Consider the following 21,660-nt stretch of genomic DNA (forward strand, 5'->3'; position numbering starts at 1 on the left):
ATTTTCCCATTTAGAAATGTAGGATAGCTGGGGTATCACACTACAAAAATCTCTATAGGCTTTATGGTGGTATCATCTTTATAATCTTTTCACCCAAATATATCTGGAAACATGGTATGGTTTTGCTCAAGGCAACATCTGACTCTTGTCAAAAATTATTGCTCCTGCTTTCAATGTGACTTTTGATAATATTCTACAAGTGATGTATAATAAATACTCTGCTTTCTTTATAGGAGCTCATATTACTCACAGCCTGGCTCAAGAGTGCACACATGTGCTTGTTGATCAACTCAGGCCAGTGAAAGAAGATGTGCTTGATGCCATTGTATCAAAAAAACCTATTGTTCTTAGTAGTTGGGTTGAGGTAAACTAACATTAAACATCTTGAATTACTTCTCTGGGATATAACTGTGTTGTTAACTTATAATTGAGAGCATACTTATCAAATAATTTCTTTCCAGAGTACAGTTTTGTATGCTATTTTGATAACATGGTCATTTAGTTGCACATTCATTTTAACTTATCCAAAAAAAGGCAATTGCATGCACATCTTAAGTTTTAAGAATACCTTGTGGGCATGGAATAAGATAATTAATACATGCTTAAAACAAGAAATATTAAGTGCAGCTTTTAGTACATGCATTTTTTTTTATTAGTAAAAAAGTTTCTTTGATTAAAAGAACATCAAGAATACAGGGAGTATACTAGGTATACTAGAAATATCGCCTTCTGGAGGGCTGTGCCACACTTTGTTATGTGGTGCATTTGGCGAGAATGGAATGCGAGATGCTTTGAGGTAAGTGAACGGTCTATACTTGAGATTAAATCCCTCCTTCATTCTTTGCTAGATTGGAGTATTGCTTTTTATTCTCTCTCCTGTTCTTCTCTTTTAGAATTAATTGAGTTTTGTAATTTGAGAGGTTGATGTACTGCTACTCAAGTACACTTTCGGTGTACCTGGGTATTCTCTCTCTTTTTTTTGATCAATACATTTTCATTATCCAAAAAGGAAAAAAAGCAAAGAGCTAAGCTTTTATAGTACAATGATCCATGAAATCTAAGAACTTAGAGAAAGGATATGTCCCTGAAGCCAGTATTAATTCAAACAATGTTTTGAAAAGTTGCATCTTCAAGTCGGAACTAGTTTGTTCACCACACCCAAAGTTCTAGCATTTCTTTCACACCACAGACACCATTTTTTTTTGGATAAGTCACCACAGACACCATTACCATATCAAACAATGTGGAACGACCTTCCATATCGCATTGTTTCTATGTCTCCCAAATCGGTTCTTCCAACAAGATAGTAATTCTATAACCCCCTTAGGCATGACTGATTGAACCTCAAAGAGAGTAAAAATCATATCCCATAGATCTCTAGCAACAGGACAATTCGCAAGCAAATGGTTCATTGTCTCCCTGTCCTCCTTGCACATACAACACCAGCTAACCACATTTATATTCCTCTTCTGCAAGTTCTCAGCAGTTAAGATCCTCCTCAAAGATGCAGTCCAAATAAAGAAAGCCACTTTAGCTTCCAAATACCTTTCTAAGGAAATTTTGCAACTCCAATAGGGACTAAGGCTTTGTAATAAGAACTCACCTCGAATCCCCTCTTATCAGAAAACCTCCAACATAACTTATCTTCCCCATTACTTTGCACTGTTACTTAATAGAGTACTTCCAAGAAAGTCAAAGTGGACTCCAACTCCCAGTCCTATATCCTCACAAAATTCACTGCCCATTGAACTGAGTCATTGCAAATTTGCATATAGTCTGCCATTGAAGAATCCTTATCCTTTGCTAAACAAAATAGCTCAGTGAAAGAATCCTTTAAGCTTTAAGGGAGTTTCACGACACCATACATCACTCCAAAAACTAACTCTAGTACCATCTCCCACTTCAAAAAAAAAAAAAACCTTGAAAACATTTTTCTCTTTTGATTGGTAACATGCGCATCCACTGGGTGTTGAACCCACGACCTAACCCTCCATTTAATTACCATGGGAGAAGGAAGTTCTAGTTAATCTATAGCTCATTGGCAAAATAAACCTTGAAAACTTTTCCCAACTTGTCCTCATATTTTTCCAAAGGTTCACCCCCATATGTCCCACTAACCATTGAGTTAGTCCAGCTATCCCTGAAAGAGCCATACTTCCTCACAACTACCCACCCCTAAGGTAGTCATCAAAACATGGTATCCTTGCATTAAACCAAGTCCGTGACTATGGAATCTCTTTCCTTTGAAGTTTTTGGGTATATTCTTTTAATAGGTTGGGTTTGCTGGGTTATGGGGCTGAATTGCCATCCACATTTTGTAAGGGGCCTAATGGGCCATTAACTACTCCTACCCTTTATCTTTAACCTATTCACCATCGGGGGCCTCCATACCCATTTGGGATTTGGATGTGGCCCACTTGCTTTATTATTTTGGTCAACACTCACCATACCCACAGCAGGGGTGGGCTTGTTGCTTGTGGGCCTAGTTTCCTTCTTTTTGTTGATACTAGCCCTCTGACCGTTTGACCCATATACCAACTTAATATTTAGGCTAAAATGCAAATTGCACTCTCTAAGTTTGATTAAAATTCATTTTAGGCCTCTAACTTTACTTTAGTTCAATTAAGTCCTCTAAGTTTCAAATTTTATTCAATTCAGGTATTCCATCCAATTTCGTTAAAAAATTGCCATTAAAAAATAATTTTCTCGCATGAAAAAAATCTATAAAATTAATAAAAATCATCTATAGATTTTTTATGTGAGAATTATTTAAAAAAAAAAAAAATCATTTTTCCTTAGTTAATTGCATACTTAACAGCAAATTTTTAACAGAATTGGATGAAAGGCCGGAATTGAATAAATTTGAAATTTAGAGGATTCAATTGATCTAAAGTAAAGTTAGTGGTCTGAAACAAATTTCAATTAAACTTAGAGGGAGCAATTTGCATTTTGGCCTAATAATTAAATTCAAATCCACCTCTTCAAATCACAGCCAAGAGGCATGCTCCTACCAGATTGGAGGTGAGTGGGACTCATTGCTCTTGTCTAGTTGATTTTCTTCTTGTTGGTGACAGACTTGTTGCTATTGGGTATGTCCAGTTTGAGTTTCCTGTAGGATTGGATGGCAATTCTCAGTGCCCTTCTCCCTTGAAAAGGGCACCTTTTTCGCTTCTCAGAAAGGGGAAAATTTCACTCAACTTGACGTTGTAGCAACTGTACATGGTTGATAATTTCATCCAGAACCAATATCAAAAAGAAACATTATGAGGCATCTTAGGCCCCCATACGCTTCTCCACGGGAATTCCTTTAACAACAAATTACAAAACCTATTCAGAAAGGGGTTGTTTTGTTAGTCCAACCTAATTGTAGCATTTCTTCTTCCTCATCCATAGACATCAACCGGCCTCCTCATTTATTCCATGGTTGGGGGGGGGGGATGAATTTCTAAGTTGAATAGATGTCCTCATGCTTGTGGTCTTTGGAGGAGCATCCAGCTGTGTTGGGAAGGTTTTAGTAGATACATTTAGTTTGAGGCTGGTTTGGGAAATCAAGTGCAATTTTGGCATGATTGGTGTGTGTGTGACCAAATTCTTAGAGAGGATTTCCCGATCTTGTTTGAGATTGCTATTGTTTGGGAGGCAGCAGGGAGGGAAAGGAGTTGGAATGTGAGGTTCCAGCATGATTTGAATGATTGGGAAATGGAATCAGTGGCGGCCTTCCTTCATACAGTCTCACATTCCTCCTATTGAGGGTGGGGATCGGGTGAGGTGGAAGTTGAAGAAGATTGGGGAGTTTGACATTTGGTCTTTTTATAGTGTGTTGGGAGGGCATTTAATTGTCACCTTCCCTTGGAAAGGGATTTGGGGGTTCAAGGCATCTTGGCGGGTTTCCTTTTTTTGTTTGGATGGCGGCATGGGGGAAAATACTCATTGGAGATAACTTGAGGAGGAGAGGTTATTCCCTTGTGGATTGGCGTTGCATGTGCTGGTGTTATGGGGAATCAGTGGACCATCTTTTGATCCACCGTGAGGGGGCCTATCATTGGAGGAGCTTTGTTTTTAGATCATTTAGGTTGCTTGGGTTCATCCTGAGAGAGTACTCAATCTTTTGATGGGATGGTGGAACTAGTTGGGAAATAGTCGTCTAACATTTGGAATTTGGCACCTTTGTGTTTGATGTGGTGTATTTGGAGGGAACGGAAAAATTGTAAGTTTGAGGATGTCAAAAGCTCGGGGCTTTAGCTTTTTGCCTTTTTTGTAGGCATCTTATTTGATTGGTCTTAGGGTTGGGAACTCATATCTAGTGATTCCCTCCTGATGTTTATAGATTCCCCTTTAGCTTGTACATAGTTTTGTGTTTTCTTTGTACTTTAATGACATTTTTGTGCCCTTTTTGCACGAAGTAGTCTTTTTTTTTGTGGCTCTTGTAAACTCCCTATGTATTTGGGCTTCACCCTTTTTCCTTCAATAAAATTGTTATTACTAGCTGATTTATATGACAATGAATTCAGGCTTTTTAATCATTACATACATATAGAATGTATTAATATTTAAATCTGAAACCCTGAGTAATTTTCTTAAGGGCCATTGCTGCTTGAGCCATGTGTGGGGGAACTCGCATGTGTGGTTCCTGGAGGGTGGCCAGATGTGAAGGTGGGAGAAGCTAGTAGGAGCGATCCTATTCCAATAGCATATTTGGGCACTCATGTCTAGAACCCACTAGCATGCTGTCTTTTCTCCTCCTTTTTAAAATTTTTAAATATTTGTTGGCACTAAAATGCTTTTCTACACATATGCTCAACTTTTGAAATGTAACTGACTGTGTATCTTATTTAGTTTGTTGCAGAAAAGAACATTCGCACTGAAATTCCTAGCTGCAGTTCGTAAGTATTTCTTAAGATCTTGCTTCTTGTTGGATTAGTTTTTTATTCAATGATGTTCCTGGGGAACTAGCTTGGTTTAGCTGATTTTTTTGTTTTCTTTTGTTTTTTTTCCTCAATAATATCAGCTATGCTCCAATGTTGACAGTAGAAGGAGAATCAATCAAAGTTGCAGACCCTAAATCTCGTGAAAACTGTTTGGAAGGATATACTTTTTTATTGGAAGAGACAAACATGGTTATATTTTGAGTCCTTTAATCTCTTTGAAATGCTAATCTCTCTCTCTCTCTCTCTCTCACACACACACACACACACACACACACACACACACAAGCAATGATATCATTAATGATTCTGTTGCAAAAGAAAATTTTGTGATACTTTCACTATATATCTCCTGAGAATTTTATTGGAAGATTATATCATGATACTAAAAGCCTTTTTTTTTTTTTTGCAAGATGTAATGGATAGTTCTGTTTATTTTCCTATAATATATTTTATTCATATTTAAGGGCATGCTCATTGCTGAGAACATTTGGAAATTTCTCTGGTGTTTAATGCCTGTTTTTGTTCATGTACAGTACAAGTTCAGGGATCAGTTGCAGTCCTTATTGGAAGTTGGTGGTGCAAAGATTGTTTCTGTATCAGGCTTTTGTTCAAGTAGCCAAGTATGCAATTCATGCTCTTTATATACATGTGTGTCTGTGTGTGTCTTTTTTTTTTCCCCCTTTAATGTTTAGAAATTTGTAAGTAGTTACATTAAATTTACTTTGCTACTAATTATAGGTTTTGCCTTTATTATTATTTTTTAGAAATTTTTGCTTTTCTATGTATTTTATATGATTAGTTGTGACGTCCTTCCACTGTTTTCCTAATTTTCATTCTTAATTTCCACATTCTTATCACATGATCACAAGAAATTAAAAGAAAAAAAGCATGTGAATTTTAAGATTAATTATGATGGTATATGGCATGAGGACATTATAACTGATTTCATAGTTTAGGGGATTGATTGTGCAAATTTTTAGGTGGTTAAGGATATTACAACTGACCTTATGGTTTATGGTGGGAAAATGTATTCTACTTGTAATTATTATATTTACCTAATACATGATGTTTCTATATTGAACCCTTCTTTTCAATTGGTTACTTTGAAAGTAAGAAGAAAAAACAAATGGCACAAGATTTCCCTTTTTATTTTGAAGGGACACTATAGTATATGTATATTTTCCAACTGTTTTTTTCCAACTGTTTTTTATCCATGTTTGATTTTCTGTACTTTTAGGCCTTGAGGTTCTCATCCTGTATACTTGGATGACAACATTCGTTATTTTTTCCAGATTATTATAGTTGTCTGTTCTCGCGGCCTATGTTTTAAAATTTTAAGTGAATAATTTATTGTAGGACTTGGAATATGGAGATAATAATCGTATGGTTTGTGTTATCCCTGGAGGATCAACAGAGCAGTCTGATCGACTCAAAAAACTCAGTTCGTTCTCGCGAGTAAATGAGATGGATTTAATACGTGCTGTTTTAACTGGATGGCTGGATCCATCCTTTTTGATATCAGCATGCAGTAAGTAACTTGTATATATGCAGAATAAGTGTTCCTTGCTTTTTAATCACTTTAAATAATGATGTGCACATAATTATTTGTGCTTTTACAGGTAAACAATCTTTCTATGTTCTTACCATGTCCAGTGGCTAGTTAAGTTGCATTTTATTTTTCCACTAAAGAACATTTTAAGTTTTGCTATTTTGGTTATAATTAAGGAAAATCCAATAATACTTGATTCATTCTCCCATTTCTTTTTCTTTTTCTTTCTCCTTTTTTTCCCTTGTTCTTTTTTCCTTCTCTCCGTGTTTCTAGTACACCAGTGTTAATGCAAGCAAGTTTTAGCTGTGCTTTAGTGAATTCACCTTATGCCATCTTTCTCACTAAACTCATTAAACTTGCAAGAAAACTAGATGAGGTGTTTTGTTAGTGTGTTAGATTATAGTAATTTATTTTATCCTTCATGTTGGGTTAACAAATGATTGACATTCAATGTTGAGTTATAAATTAGAATTTGTACCATCTGGTTTCTTATTAGGGAAAAGTTAATAGATGACCCAAAGGCATTGGTTTAGGAAGTAATTTTGGAAATTTTTTATGGGAAAAGAAAAAAGCAGCTGACTTTTTTGACAACTTTTTAGATTTCCCATGAAGGTGGTATTAAAACTTTCCTAAAATGGTCTATTAACGAATGCCTAAGGGCACTTGTTAACAGGACCCATCTTATTATTCCAATTACTAAAGGCCATTTGCCAGTAAAGCACTGATAAAGAAAGTTTACTAAAACCTATGCCTGAGCGTGAGCAGAAAGGAAACATATGTTTTTTTAATTTTTAATTTTTTTTATAAATCAAATTTACTGACTTAAAAAAAGACGAGTAACCACCAAGTGCATCCAAAACCAAATAAAAGTACAAAAATCCAGCAAAATTGAGAAAGAGTGGCCACTTCAAGTAGCCATCCAATCATACAGAGTACATAGAAAAATCAGCTTCATATTCTTTACCTCTGCCTTATGTCTTTCTGCATGAGGTGGTGTTCTTGAATATACATCTTTATTACTTATCAAAAAAAAAAAAAAGGCCTTTGAAGGTTCGGTTCTTTCGTTCCTTCCAGATAGTCCACATGATGCACAGAGGGATTGCATTCCTGAGAGGTTTGGTTATTTTGTTCTTTCCATATAATCCACATGATGCATAGAGGGATTGCATTCCTGCTGTCCAAATTCTGCGCTATCCTGCCTTCTACCTGAGCTTCTACTCTCCCCATTCCTGTACAACAGCAGGATTTCTCTTCTTTGTGCACTGATTCTCTCCTGACAGTAGAAAAACTTCTTTTTCAGTGTTTTTTGTTTTCCTGAAGTGAGCAAAACTTTCTACTTTCCTCTTTTACATTTTCTTTAGAAAACCAGATCACCCACTCCCCCCCCCCCCCCCCCCCCAATTCTGTAGCAGACTCTTGCCCCTAGCTTTTATCTTGCGTTTTCCACTCTTTTGCTGGAAGTAGAAGTCTCTTTTTATAAAAAGCAAGCTGAAGAGCTTCATTAGCAAATAGGAATCAACTTCCCCTTTCTTCGAAGAGATTTCTTCCGGAATTCTGATGATCTTATCTCGTATCTTAGTTGAGTTCTTGTAGGAAACAAATTTGTTTAAAGATAAGACACATGCCCTTACTTGATAGGTCCAAGAATCCTTCCTAGAAATTAGCATTTTGCCGTATCTTTCCCTTTTTCTTTTATTTATAGCTGTTTTTACCTCTCCTGGAAAGAAATTTATACTTGATCTTTTAGATTACAATCAAATTGTGTATTTCTTTCTTACACCAAAGTAATGTAGTTCAATATTTGTCATTTTGCAGTTCTTGTTTCATCTTCATGCTCCACAGATGAAACGGTGGTAGCAGATTCTGATTTAGAGGGGGAAACGGCCACATCAATTCAGGAAAATGTCACAGTCTGCACTGATGAAGCCATTAAAGTTGTGAGCAAAGCTGAAACATCCATGGCTTCTGAAGAACCCATTAAATTTGTGAGCAAAGATGAAGTCATTAAAGTTGTGAGCAAAGCTGAAACATCCATGGTTTCTGAAGAAGCCGTTAAATTTGTGAGCGAAACTGAAACGGTCATGGATCATGCTGCCATCAAATCAAAGGATATCTGTGGTACAAGCTACAGAGACGTTAGTTGTGGTATTACAGTCAAAATAGACAAGGTTGATGAGTCTGAGTGCGGAAATTCAGATATACTTTTCAGCCAAGTTTTAGTTGTGCGAGATACGAACATACCTTCTTGCTTCAGTACAACCACCAACAATGGAGTTCTAAATTTCAAGCGCTTCAGAAAGGTGATGACCTCAGTATTTTTCTGCCAATACCATGCAATGGAGTTACACATTAGAATAGTCACTTTTGGCTTTTTGGAGGAAATATCCATTTGTCCTGTTATCTTATTTTAGGCATGTGGCATTTGGAAAATAATTTGTTAACTCTGAAATTGTCTAGTGCTTAATCGATCTGATTAATAAATCAATTGATTAAACTTGAAATTTTAGGCTGGGAATTCATGTTGAAAAATGTAATTGGCCATGCCCTGAAATGCATCAAATTTCTTGTCTTATTTCTTCAAGTATATATATAAGTAATTGTTTTTTGCTACAGTAGTTGAGAGGACCTTACCCAGGCTTGAACCTGAGCTTATAAAATGCCTAATTTTTTTTTTTTTTTTTTTGGTTTTTGGAATGCAATGGCAGACAAATACTCAATCTGGGAATAGCTTCAACAATCTAATTCCATTTTCGAAGCACCCATATAAGTAAGATTTATGTCTCTAAGCTTATTCTGATTTCTGTGTGGTGTTTGAATCATTGTGTGAGCATGATGTATCTGTTGTTTACTGTGAAAGTGTTTTAGGGTTTGATAAGTCAACCCTAACACATTAAAATATTATTTATATATTAAGTACATGATATTACTGTTTTGCCCCTATTACTCATAACACTCTCCCTCAAGCTAGAGAGTATATATCATATAATCCTAGCTTGTTACATAACAAACCCAAACGAGTTTTACATAAAGCTTTAGTAAACATATTAGCAATCTGGACTCTTGTAGAAACATATGGAGTAGCAATTACACCATCTTCTACTTTCTCTCGAGTAATATGACAATCTACTTCAATATGCTTGGTTCGCTCATGGAACACAGGATTGGAGGCAATGTAAATTGCTGCTTGATTATCACAATGCATAGTCATAGGCAGCTTCACAATGAATCTTAATTCCTCAAGTAAATGCTTAATCCACATAAGCTCACATGATGTGTGTGCCATGGCTCTATACTCAGCCTCTGCACTAGACCTGGCAACAACAGTTTGTTTCTTACTTCTCCAAGTAATCAGATTTCCTCCTAGAAAAGTGCAATACCCAATAGTGGATTTTCTATCTGACGGTGATCCAGCCCAATCAGCATCAGTGTAGGCTTCTACCCGTAGGTGACCATTAGCTTTATACAAAAGACCATGGCCTGGATGTGCTTTAAGATACCTCACAATTCGAATAACTGCCTCCCAATGTGGAAGGCGAGGATCTTTTATAAACTGGCTCAAAACACTAACTGCAAATGATATATCTGGGCGAGTAATTGTGAGATAATTTAGTTTACCAACCAAACAACGATATCTCTCAGGATTAGATAATAGCTCCCCCTGATCTTCATACAATTTGACATTAGGATCCATAGGAGTCTCCACTGGTTTAGATCTTAACAAGCCAGTTTCTTCCAAAATATCCAACACATACTTCCTTTATGATAAACTAATGCCTTCTTTAGATTGTGCTACCTTAATACCCAAGAAATAACGAAGTTTACCCAAATCCTTAGTTTGAAAGGAGTTTTGAAGGTATCTTTTCAAATCATCAATGCCCTGCTTGTCATCTCCAGTTATTATAATATCATCAACATATACTATCAACAAAATCTTTCCTCTATCAGAGGTATAAGAAAACATAGAGTGATCAGAGTGGCAACGTCGCAATCCAAACTTTAACACTACTTCACTGAATTTACCAAACCAAGCTCTGGGAGATTGTTTAAGACCATAGATGGCCTTATGCAACCTACACACTTTTCCAGAGAGGGGGACTCGTTGTTTGGGTCCACCAACGAAGTATAACACCTCTTCCTTCAAATCACCATTCAAGAAGGCATTTTTAACATCTAACTGAAATAATGGCCAATCCAAATTAGCAACCAAGGAGATCAAAATCTGGACAAAAGAAATTTTAGCAATAGGTGAAAATGTCTCGGCATAGTCAACACCGTATGTCTGGGTATACCCTTTGGCAACCAAGCGAGCCTTCAAACGCTCAATAGAACCATCAGCCAAATACTTCACAGTATACACCCAACAACAACCAACAATAGTTTTCCTTGGGGGATGAGTAACTAAAGACCAAGTAGCATTTTCAGACAGGGCAGACATTTCTGCCTCCATAGCAGATTTCCAACCAGAGATGAACATAGCCTCTTGGACAGACTTAGGAACAACAGTAGAATTCAAGGATGCGGTAAAGGCATGAAGAGATGAAGACAAGTGGGCATAAGAGACAAACTGAGAGATAGGGTGAGAGGGACAAGAACGCTTACCTTTGCGCAAAGCAATTGGAAGAGAGGCAGGATCAGGAGTCGGATCACTAGGCGGGGTAGAGGTCTCTGTTGGAGGTTTTTGCTGATGACAATATACCTGGAGTGGTTTCTGAGGAGATTCAATAGGAGACACAGGTGGTAGGAGAGGAAGACAAGGAGGAAAACTGTCACTAGCAACCGAAGGAGAGAAATATGACTGAGATTCATCAAATGTGACATTAGCACTAATGAAATGACGCTGAAGAGTAGGTGAATAACATCGGTATCCTTTCTGAGTACGATAATACCCAAGAAAAACACATTTAATGGATCTAGGATCAAGTTTGTCACTCCCTGGACCTAAGATATGAACATAGCGCACACAACCAAATATCTTAGGAGGTAGATGAAACAAAAGTGCATCAGGAGAGAGCACAGTATAAGGGATTTGACCACCTAGAACAGTGGAAGACATACGATTAATTAGGTAACAGGCAATGAGAACAGCATCACTTCGATATGATTTGGGAACATGCATATAAAACTTTAAGGCACGAGTGACCTCTAACAAATGATGCATTTTGCGTTCAGCAACACCATTTTGTTGTGGAGTATGGGGGCATGAAGATTGGTGAATTATACCATGATCATCAAAAAATTGAGACAAAGATGTATGAAAAATATTCACGAGCATTATCAGATCGAAAAATATGAACTGAAGCATTAAACTAAGTCTTTATTTCCATATAAAATGATTTGAAAATTGAGTACAATTCAGACCGTTCTTTCATAAGATAAAGATAGGTGACTCTAGAATAATCATCAACAAAAATGACAAAATATCTAAATCCCAACAATGAGGGAGTGTTTATTGGACCCCAAATATCAGAATGAACTAATTGAAAAGGACTACTAACACGACTCTCACGCCTAGAGGCAAAAGGTGCCCTATGGTGTTTACCCAACTGACATGCTTCACAATGTAAAGACTCAATTTGACGACACGACGGAACTAATGACTTCAAATTCTTGAGAGATGGATGACCAAGGCGACAATGATGCTGAAGAGGCGGGATAGACAAGTGAGAAGCCACTAAACGGGAAGAACCATAAGTAATAAAGTCCACCGGCTTCATGCCCTCCACCAATAATCTTCCCTGTCTTGAGATCCTGAAAGATACAATGAGTGGATAAAAAAATGGCAGCACAATTCAAAATTTTAGTAAGCTTACTAATTGACAAAAGGTTAAAAGGAAAATCAGGAATATATAAAACAGAAGAGAGAGAAAGATTAGGACTGAAATTGGCAGTGCCCAAACCAGAAACTGTAGTGGCTGATCCATCTGCCAATGTAACATTGGGAAGACTACTAGATTGCTCAAGGTCAAAGAGTAAACCTGAGGTACCTGTCATATGATCAGTAGTACTTGAGTCAATGACCCAAGGGTCTTGAGTGGCAAGACAAACAGTGGAAGTACTTGTTGAGTCAAAGTAGCAGTAGAATCAGACCCAACAGAGTTGGAATGCAGAGACAAGAGACGATTGTACTCTTCCTCAGGAATAGAGACTACTTTGGATGTTGGTGGATGTGACAGTGAAGGCGGTTCTTGAACTTGAAAGCTAGCTTGGTGAGCTGAGGGTTTACCATACAACTCCCAACAAAAGTCTACTGTATGATTTTCACCATGACAATAAGCACACTTACGGAGGCCACGTCCTTTACCACGACCCCCTTGTTCACTACTACGGCCCCCTTGGTTACGACCTCCACAGCCTCGGCCCCCATGACCTCGACCTCCACGACCACCTCTATTACTCCCCATATAAGTGGTAAAGGCAGATTTATCACCAGAAGGTAATGCATCAGTATTGGAGGGAGAAAGGGTTAGTACTCGAATTAGATAATGTGGCCTGTCGAAGTCTACCAAAAACTTCACTCAATGAAGGGAGGTCTAGACTAGCTAAAATTTGTGATTTTACTGGATTCAAACTTTTAGGCAATCCAGAGAGGAAGCGAGCAACATGCATAGAATCTCGTTGTTTCTTCATAATTTTAACATCAGAGGAGATAGACTGATAAATATTGAGTTCTTCACATACACCCTTAAACTTGTTATAATAGTCTTCCAAAGACATATCACTCAAACTCAAGGAGAAATAATTTTGATGAAGATCATAAATCCGCTTCAAATTGTTAGCACCAGAGTAAAGTTCCTTGGCTTGTTCCCAAACAAGTTTAGCAGTTGGCAAGAAAACCAAACTACAACTGATCTTAGACTCCATGCTATTCCACAAACAACTCCTAATTTGTGCATCTTCGGCTCTCCAATCAGCAAATTTAGGGTTTGTAGGTACAGGAGGTTCCTTAATCACGTAATCAAACTTCTTTCTACCAAGAAGAAAGACTTCAACTGCCTGTGCCCACTGAGCATAATTACTACCATTTAGACGAATGGAGGTAATTGATAATATATCAGGGGAGAAGAAATAATTAGGGGGCTGAGCACTGTCTTTGGACTCCATAATAGCAATTTGAAGAATTAACTAACACTAAAGAAATATGTTGAACTGAATTAAAACAAACTCCAACCAACAACCAATGTACTTCAACGGATCAACCATGCCAACAGCAACTCATTAATCAAAGAATCAACACCAAACTATTCCAAAAAACAAGGCAGCAACAAATCCATACCAACACCAAAAAGAAATACCCAATCCACCACTAAACATCAACCTAAGGTTGCCTGAACAGATAATCAGAGAATGTTTTGAAGGAGAGAAGAAAAAAAAAAGGTCAGACCATACTCCGGCGGTGGCGCTAGGGTGCAAGAGTGGCGGTGCGAGGACCGGCGAGTAGGCTAGGATGGTCGCCGGGGGAGGGCGAGTAAAACCCTGCCTCTCTCGCGATCAGGCGACGTCGATCTGGTGTCGCGAGACCCGAGAGAGGGTCACCGGCGCTGGACAACTGCTTCAGCCACTAAATCGAGATCGTCGGAGTCTCTATTAGGGTCGTCGGAGCTAGTGGGTAAGGATATGGTTGCCAGTGACAACAATATCGGTGGGTGGTGGCCGGAAGGTTAACGGAAGTGGCGGGTTGGTGGCTCTTATACCATGTTGTTTACTGTGAAAGTGTTTTAGGGTTTGATAAGTCAACCCTAACACATTAAAATATTATTTATATATTAAGTACATGATATTACTGTTTTGCCCCTGTTACTCATAACAGTATCCATTTAACTTTTTGTTCCTTGATGATAGAGATTCTGATGATGGGAATGAGGAAATGGTTGAGTCTGTAAAAGAAGAGAAAAAGCGAAAGCAAATGGAAGCTATTGCAGAGGACTTATTTAACAACGAGAAGGTGAGAAATGCTTAATATTCTAGCTAAACTGAATTGGGGACATGCCTTAGAATTCTCTCTTTTAATTATGTAGGGAAGGAAGCGTGGTGTGGCTGGTTCTCTTCGTGGGCTTCTTACTCGTGGTTAGCGAAGGTAAACTTCTCTTGATGTCCATATATTATGTTGGGGTTAAATTGTAAAACATCATAGTTGCAAATTTTGTGAAACTTCCGCCTCCAAGTAATCTAAATTTGCTTGAAGTTATACCACTAAATAACTTCACAGTTGCTAATTGTAAGGAAAGTTTCTGACAAAGAGTGCCAAACGGCACTTTGGTACAGACTGATTGTGCATGACTGCACTTTGGGTTTTGTCCAAGAATGCCGATCAATCCTTCTCCTCTTGCCTCCATATGTGCACAGAAACCTCGGAGAGTCACAAACAAGTACTTGCAGCTTGGGATTTAAATTGGATCTTAGGGTAGAGTTAATTCCTGTAATAAAGTGAAAGAGTCAAAGCATTTACATGTTGGTTGTTAGTAGGATAAGGACCACAAGGTACAGTTAGAATTTCAGCATGCTAGATGCATTAAACACATGTTGAATTCCTATTATACACATGCTCAAGTTTTTTAAGCACATGGGAAATAGAGGACCAACCCTATGGAGCCATGTGAGCCAAAGAGATGATGGTTATGGTTCTATAAATAGCCAATTGTAATCTCTTTTCTGTTCATTGAATGAAACTACCAAATTGTCTTGCTTAGACTTGATTGTCTTGCAGGAAGAAACTCTCTTGAAGAAGTCTCAATTGGAGGTGACTCTCTTGAAGAAGTCACACCTTACATCCTATCATCCATTTCTCATATCATCTCATTCTCTATTCCATTTCTATAGCCAGCATCAAAACCCTAGTTGCATCACTATACATCCTAAGCCATTTTCCCTTCAAGAAACCAAATCAAACAGTCTATACACTGGCTGCCCTAACCTTGCCTGACCATACACTTGCCTAAACAGCTCATTCTAGTCCTGAAATCAACAACTTTGTACATTTACACTTCCGCATTCAACCATAATTCCGCCTAAAGATCCAAGAAACTCTAATCCTTCATTGTTTCTATTCAAGATTCCACAAGAATTCCCTTAAGAACACTCAACCCATTATTGTGTTCTCAACGCTAACTTACTGTTAGATCACATGTTCTCTCCATGCACGCTGAATTTCATATCAATTGAATACTAAAATTTTAAGCAATTCACAGAAGAGATAGCTTTTAATCTCCAATCATTGTAATATTTGACGAGTACGATACATGTAATCCAACTCTGTGTTTGAGAAAATATTTAGGCAATTAAAAGATTTTGGGGGTGTTATATTAACCAAAAGTTGCAGCAGGTGTGTATATAAGTACACTACACCCAAGATGTACACACTCAGCCAAATAGACACATCTAGTAGGCTTCCTTTCGCCACTGGAAAACCCTTCCCTTTGACAATTTGAACCTTGGACCTCTCTTTGTAAGAGTGAGAGGAATCATCTGATTAGATTGAATAAATCATGTAGTTTATATATTGTTATGCTGTTTTAGGTAGTTTGTGTTCTAAAAGATGATCAGCAAAATGATATTGGAAACTTGGATCCAGAGAAACGGTAGCTTCACTAATTTTTGTTGACTGAAATTCTGTCTTCAGTCCAATAAACTATGGATTTCACCCTGACATATGCAGCTTCTTCATGTAGCACAGTTTCATGTCAAGCTTCTGAACATAAAGTAGCTATCAGTCAGGAACCTTCACCCTACATTGTACCATCCATCCTAGGAAATCTAGGGTGGACAGGTATATGTGGTATAACAGTGGCTCACAATATGCTTATCAGTATGTCCACAGCTCACAAGTCACAATGTGCTTATTTATCCACGTATGCATTAAATATGTGCATTACAACTGATACTATAACTGAACTTTGGGTGAGCCAAGAAATCTTCTCTGGCTAAGAGAAATTTACAGACCTTTCGGGTGAAACTGATTCATTGGATTACTTTGTGTATATCTTGCAGTTGGATCGCTGGGTAGGTCAATCTTCAATTGCTGCTTTTATCGTGATCTGCTTTAGCCATGAGAAGGCAAGTTCTCTGGCTTATGGCTCAGCTGATTACCACCATAGTCTCTTTTGTCATCAGTGTGTAATCTGTGGCTTATCAATCAGCTAAGCATGTGCCTGTTGGTGCATTTTCCCTTGTTTTCCTTTATCCTCCATTTTTAAATTTTCCCTTTTTCTTTTTTAAAATTTATATTTCTCTCTCTTTTCAGTAAACTGATGCTCTTGCGGTTATCTTGGCCTGTAACTAGTATGCTCTGGCAATAGAAAAAAAAGAAAACTAATATGCTCTGTACATGGTATTGATATAGTTGTCTGAACAAAGTTCACCACTTTCAAATTTGTAAGTTATCACATATCTCTTCTCAAGGATTATCATGCTGTAAATCATAAATGTCATTTCTTCCTTACTGCTGAAGTGACGATCCTTTTGAATACTCTTTTAAGTTATAGCAATTTTTAAGGAGTCAACGGCTGTGCTAGTAAGTAAAACAAGCAACATAAACGTAGGGATATATTAATTCTAACTATGGTGTCTTTTTGGTGATGATGGTCTATGCAAGGAAAACAAATTTTGTAGATTTACTTATTAACTAAAATTTTCAAATAATTGGCTAACATATTACTGTCGATGATGGTCTATGCAAGGAAAACAAAGTTTGTAGATTTAATTGTTAACTAAAATTTTCAAATAATTGGCTAACATATTACTGTACCTGATCCTTTCTAACTCTTGGCATTTATTGTTGCTTGTGCAAATCTGGCAATGATGTTGGTAATTGATCTTGTGGCTTTTGCATCAGTCATGAAAATTTGGAAAACATAAAATAAGATCTAATGGAAACTTCATGATGGTGGGTTTAATTTCATCTTCGCTCCTGTGTTAGACTGACCAATGCTTTTAGTTAGGAGTTTTTGGTCTGAACTTAGATTATTGTTTAACAAACTGCTACAGTTAGCATGGCCTACAGTTTCCATTTGTTATAAAAATAAGAAAGATGTGCACATATGTTGTTTCTATTACTTTTTTTTTTTTTAATTATTTATTTATTTATTATTAACAAAAATCTTGTTTCTGTTTTAAATTTAATTATAATTGGCTTGATAGCTCTTAAATTATTTTGCTATCAAATATTATGTTAATGATACGTTAAACATGGTGGTTTATCTTCTGAAGCGGGCTAAGATCTCCAATGATGCCATCGCAAATCAACCCACCTGAATTTATTCTCTCTTGGTGATATCCTTCTCTCTCCCTCTTTGCAAAGTAGGAATCGTGAAAAGTTGTTGCTGGTGGAGCTAGCTTGCGTATGGGTGTGTGAGCTAATTAGCTAATTGTGGTTTTATTTGTTTGATTTGGTTTTATTTGCGTATGGGTGTGTCAGCCATTTCCCAAGTTTATCCCCCGATCTTCTACCTCTTGTGAGATCCGTAGGTTTAGACCATAAGAGGAAAAATTGTTGTCTGAGCTATTGGAAGTTGGTCATGGGTGAGTTTTAAGAAGCTAAAGAGTCAGAATTCTTCCTTTGACATGAAATATGACTCAGTCCCTTAAAGATCTTATGTTTTCTAGGATGTTTGTGAGTCCAGCAACTCTTATATGGCTTATTCGTGTTGTCTGTTGGTCTTTTGCTTTGCTCCAGCAATTTTAATGAAGAAGATGATACAAACATGTCCTTTGTGCTATGCTATGAGCTTCAGTGAAGCAGGTGATACTATGTTGATATGTGTGAGATGTGATCTGTTTGTGATGGATAATGGTCAAGTATTTTGTGAGACTTGGTTGTGTGCTTCCAAGAGCAGCACTTCACTCCCTTGATGATGATGATGAGCTCACTTGTAATTGTGGGTTGTAAAAGTCCAACCCATGAAGTAAGGATAATGTGTTAAAGGCCCAACCTATGTACTACAGAAATTGTGGGCCAATAGCCGAATAGTTTATGAAGAAAAATTAAATGAATTGATACTTGTTTAGGCCTAAGCCTGGTTCCTCTGTGTTATTCATAGTTAAAAATAGGTTGTGTTCTAATTGGATTGAAAGTCTGTGCCTTGTGCATCCATACTACATAGGTCTCCTTGTAGGTATCTTTATAAAATTGTACAATATAAGAAACTATGATCGGTGGCGTTTAGTTAAAGTAAAGGGAAATGGGCGGTACAAGTTTAATTATCCACGTACCAATCACCTCCGACTGTAGATTTGTAATTCAATTTGTTGATGCTCTACTCAGCGAAAAATTAAATTAAAAAAAAAAAAAATGGCGCGGCTTGCTGGATGCTTTCTTACAGCATCTAGCGGAAGCATATATTTTGGTATGGGCAATGTTTATTAGTTATTACACACGCAACGGACCACGGTATAGCCTTTGAACGAAAATACTACCATTTAGGGGTTTGTTTGTTGTACATGTTAAACAGATTGCAATATTTAATAATGCCGAGTACATAGCTGAATCCTTTGTGCCTTCTTTAAGAACGCAGTGTCCTTAACTTTCGTGGAGTGAAAGTCATAGTAGTCACACATAATAATCTCCACATATTATGGTAGAGGATCCGAATTTCTTGTTTTGATATCAGATAGAATTTTCTAATTCTGTCAGTGTGAACAATGTGACGAATGATTGTAGTAATCTGGGAATTCTCTTTCCTTCCAATCAAAGACTAGTGGGTTGTATTGTAGGCTAGTTGTAAATTTCTCAAGGGCTTAGATTTTTCTTTTTCTTTTTCTTTTTCTTTGGAGGTTACTTTTATGTCATTGGGATATATATATGTTATAGTTATTAACTTACTATGAGGGAGGATATGAACACTAAATGTCATGAAAACACAAGAGAATATCAATCAATTAAGTTACAAAAACTCTTGGCGTTATGTCATTAGGATTTGGGTGAAGATTTTTATTATATTTTAATTCGATAGTACAATGTAGAAGGGGGATTTGGGTTAAATTTTAATTCGATAAAAAGAAATCCCTATTTTGTTTTAATCACAACTTACCATATAATTTCTCCTACTATTTTTAAATAATCCTCACTAAGGGTTGATCTAATTAGTGATACAACTATAGTTTAATTCAAGACTTTAGAAACACTTGGAGATATCAATTAAGCTACAGAGCTCTTGACAAATTTTGACTTAATGCTAACATGAACTTTAAAGGAAATGCTCCAAATTTGAACTTTACCTTAATGCACTTTTTGGGAGCCTTAAAGCTCTTTTGAAACTTTGCCAAACAATTGTGTTTCTCTTGTAAAGAGCTTGAAGTGTGTTAAAGCTCACTAATGAGTCTAGTAATGCTACACCATTAATTACATGTTTTTTAATCACATAATTCATTAAGCGATTTAACTATTAAGTCATAGGAATGTTAAATAAGTTAGGTAATTTAAGCTACTCAAATGGTCATATGACAGATTTAAAGAGAACTTTCTGATTAAAGGAAAAAATCTGTTTATCACCGTGCATTTTTGGTGCGGTGGTCACTCCACATGTATAAATGCTTGTGGAGTTTGGGGGGGAAAAGGCCGAGGTTTAAGTCTTTAAGAGAAAACTTCATACACATATACACTTAAATTAAGTTAGAGTAGAAATTTTATCTTGTATCTAAAAAAAAAAAAAAAAAAAAAAAATTTTGTAACTGCTAACACTTGCTATACTTTTTTTTTTAAATGCTATTATCTTTAATTATAAGAGACATTAGTTATGTCACAATTTTCAAACTATTACTAACATATATAGAGATTTGGACAAAACAAAACAAATTTCGATACAGAAAAGTGGATTTTGTCACATGAGAACAAATTTCAGAAGCCTGACCTTTTTCCAAACAACATTTTGAAAAACTCAAGGAACCAAGTCTACAAACGCAAAGAGGAACCTTCGAAGTCAAAAAAAGAAATCAAAATAGTTTCACAATTGCAAGTTAACAATATATAATATATATATCTATCTATGATAATAACAGTGGACTTCTTAATTATTACTTCCAATAATGAAAGAGATGGCGTTGAGGTCAAGGACTCAAGTTGTTCATCTACTACAAGCAAATTCCTTTTGTCCTCTTTTAAAATGACCGTTTATACAGCAGCGTGAGCGAGGAATATATCATTTCAAATTACAATGGAGATGCTCAAAAGCGAATGCAATACGCGGTGTTTATAGAAATTAAAGCAAGACAAGGTCGAGCCAATTATGCCATTGCACGTCAAGATTCAAGAAAGTGATACGTAGTATTTTTTTTTTCAACCTTTTGGCCATATATACATATACCGCATTTATTCTAAATATTGTAATAGGAGCGTGTGGATGACTAATACCTACTACTTTTGACTTTGCCGAGGCAGGTGATATTTAATGCCTCATTGACCTCACGCTTGCCATCACCATCTTTTCATTTTCTCTTCTAATTTTATAATTTTATTTTGTTTTCTTTCGCTTGTTTCTTTTTCGGATCCTAAATATTTATAAAAGTCATCAAATTAACTACGTTTACTTTCAATAATCAATATCCCAGAGGGCTTCCCATTGAACCAACGAGGATTTATATATATATTATATATATATAAAGTACAAGGTTACCTTCAATTTTATTTATTTATTTGGTTTTTTGTTTTTTCCTTGCTAATTGGTAGAAGAATCAAATCTACATCTCTCACAAGATTATGAATTAAATGATATCCATCTAATGGCCAAAAAGAAAATTGTGGCTATCTTAACAAGCAGTACCAATTTGTTTGAGTAGTCTTGAACACTCAAAACTTTCTACTAGGCATGAAGGCATTGATTTAAAAAAAAAAAAAAAAATTATGTTCCTATATATAATGTATTTTTAGACAATACGTGAATGTGGGTTTCATAAGTTAGATGTGAAGCATACTATATGTTAGAGTTAGAGGCACATGCTATCACAAAATTTATTATCCGGCTTATAAAACCAAGTATCAAGATTGTACAATATAAAGTATTGATCCGGGTAAAGGAATCACAGTTGGTCCCCTTATCTTGTTGTTGTTGTTGTTGTTTTTTTTTTTTTTTTTTTTTTTTATATATTTAATTTAATTTAATTTAATTTTTTTTTAAAATTTTTTAACTTATCCTTTTGTTTTTGGTTATGCACACACACAAGAAACAACGACAACAACCAAAAAAAAAAAAAATG

At 36.4% G+C, this 21,660-nt stretch overlaps 1 protein-coding gene across 1 annotated transcript; it reads left to right on the forward strand.

Annotated features, from left to right (window-relative positions):
• Positions 1-151: 151 nt before the first annotated feature.
• On the forward strand, positions 152-16,920 carry LOC112012926 (nibrin homolog; the record flags this gene model as incomplete). The annotated part of the gene is made up of 10 exons (XM_024045295.2): positions 152-364; positions 4,837-4,883; positions 5,009-5,117; positions 5,462-5,548; positions 6,285-6,456; positions 8,293-8,777; positions 9,183-9,244; positions 14,317-14,419; positions 14,493-14,551; positions 16,462-16,920. Coding segments are annotated over 9 exons (1,332 nt in total), but the record flags the coding sequence as incomplete, so codon positions are not given.
• Between the last annotated feature and the right edge of the window lie 4,740 nt (positions 16,921-21,660).

Source organism: Quercus suber, unplaced genomic scaffold (genome assembly GCF_002906115.3).
Source record: "Quercus suber isolate HL8 unplaced genomic scaffold, Cork oak 2.0 scaffold_394, whole genome shotgun sequence".
Lineage (NCBI taxonomy): Eukaryota > Viridiplantae > Streptophyta > Magnoliopsida > Fagales > Fagaceae > Quercus > Quercus suber.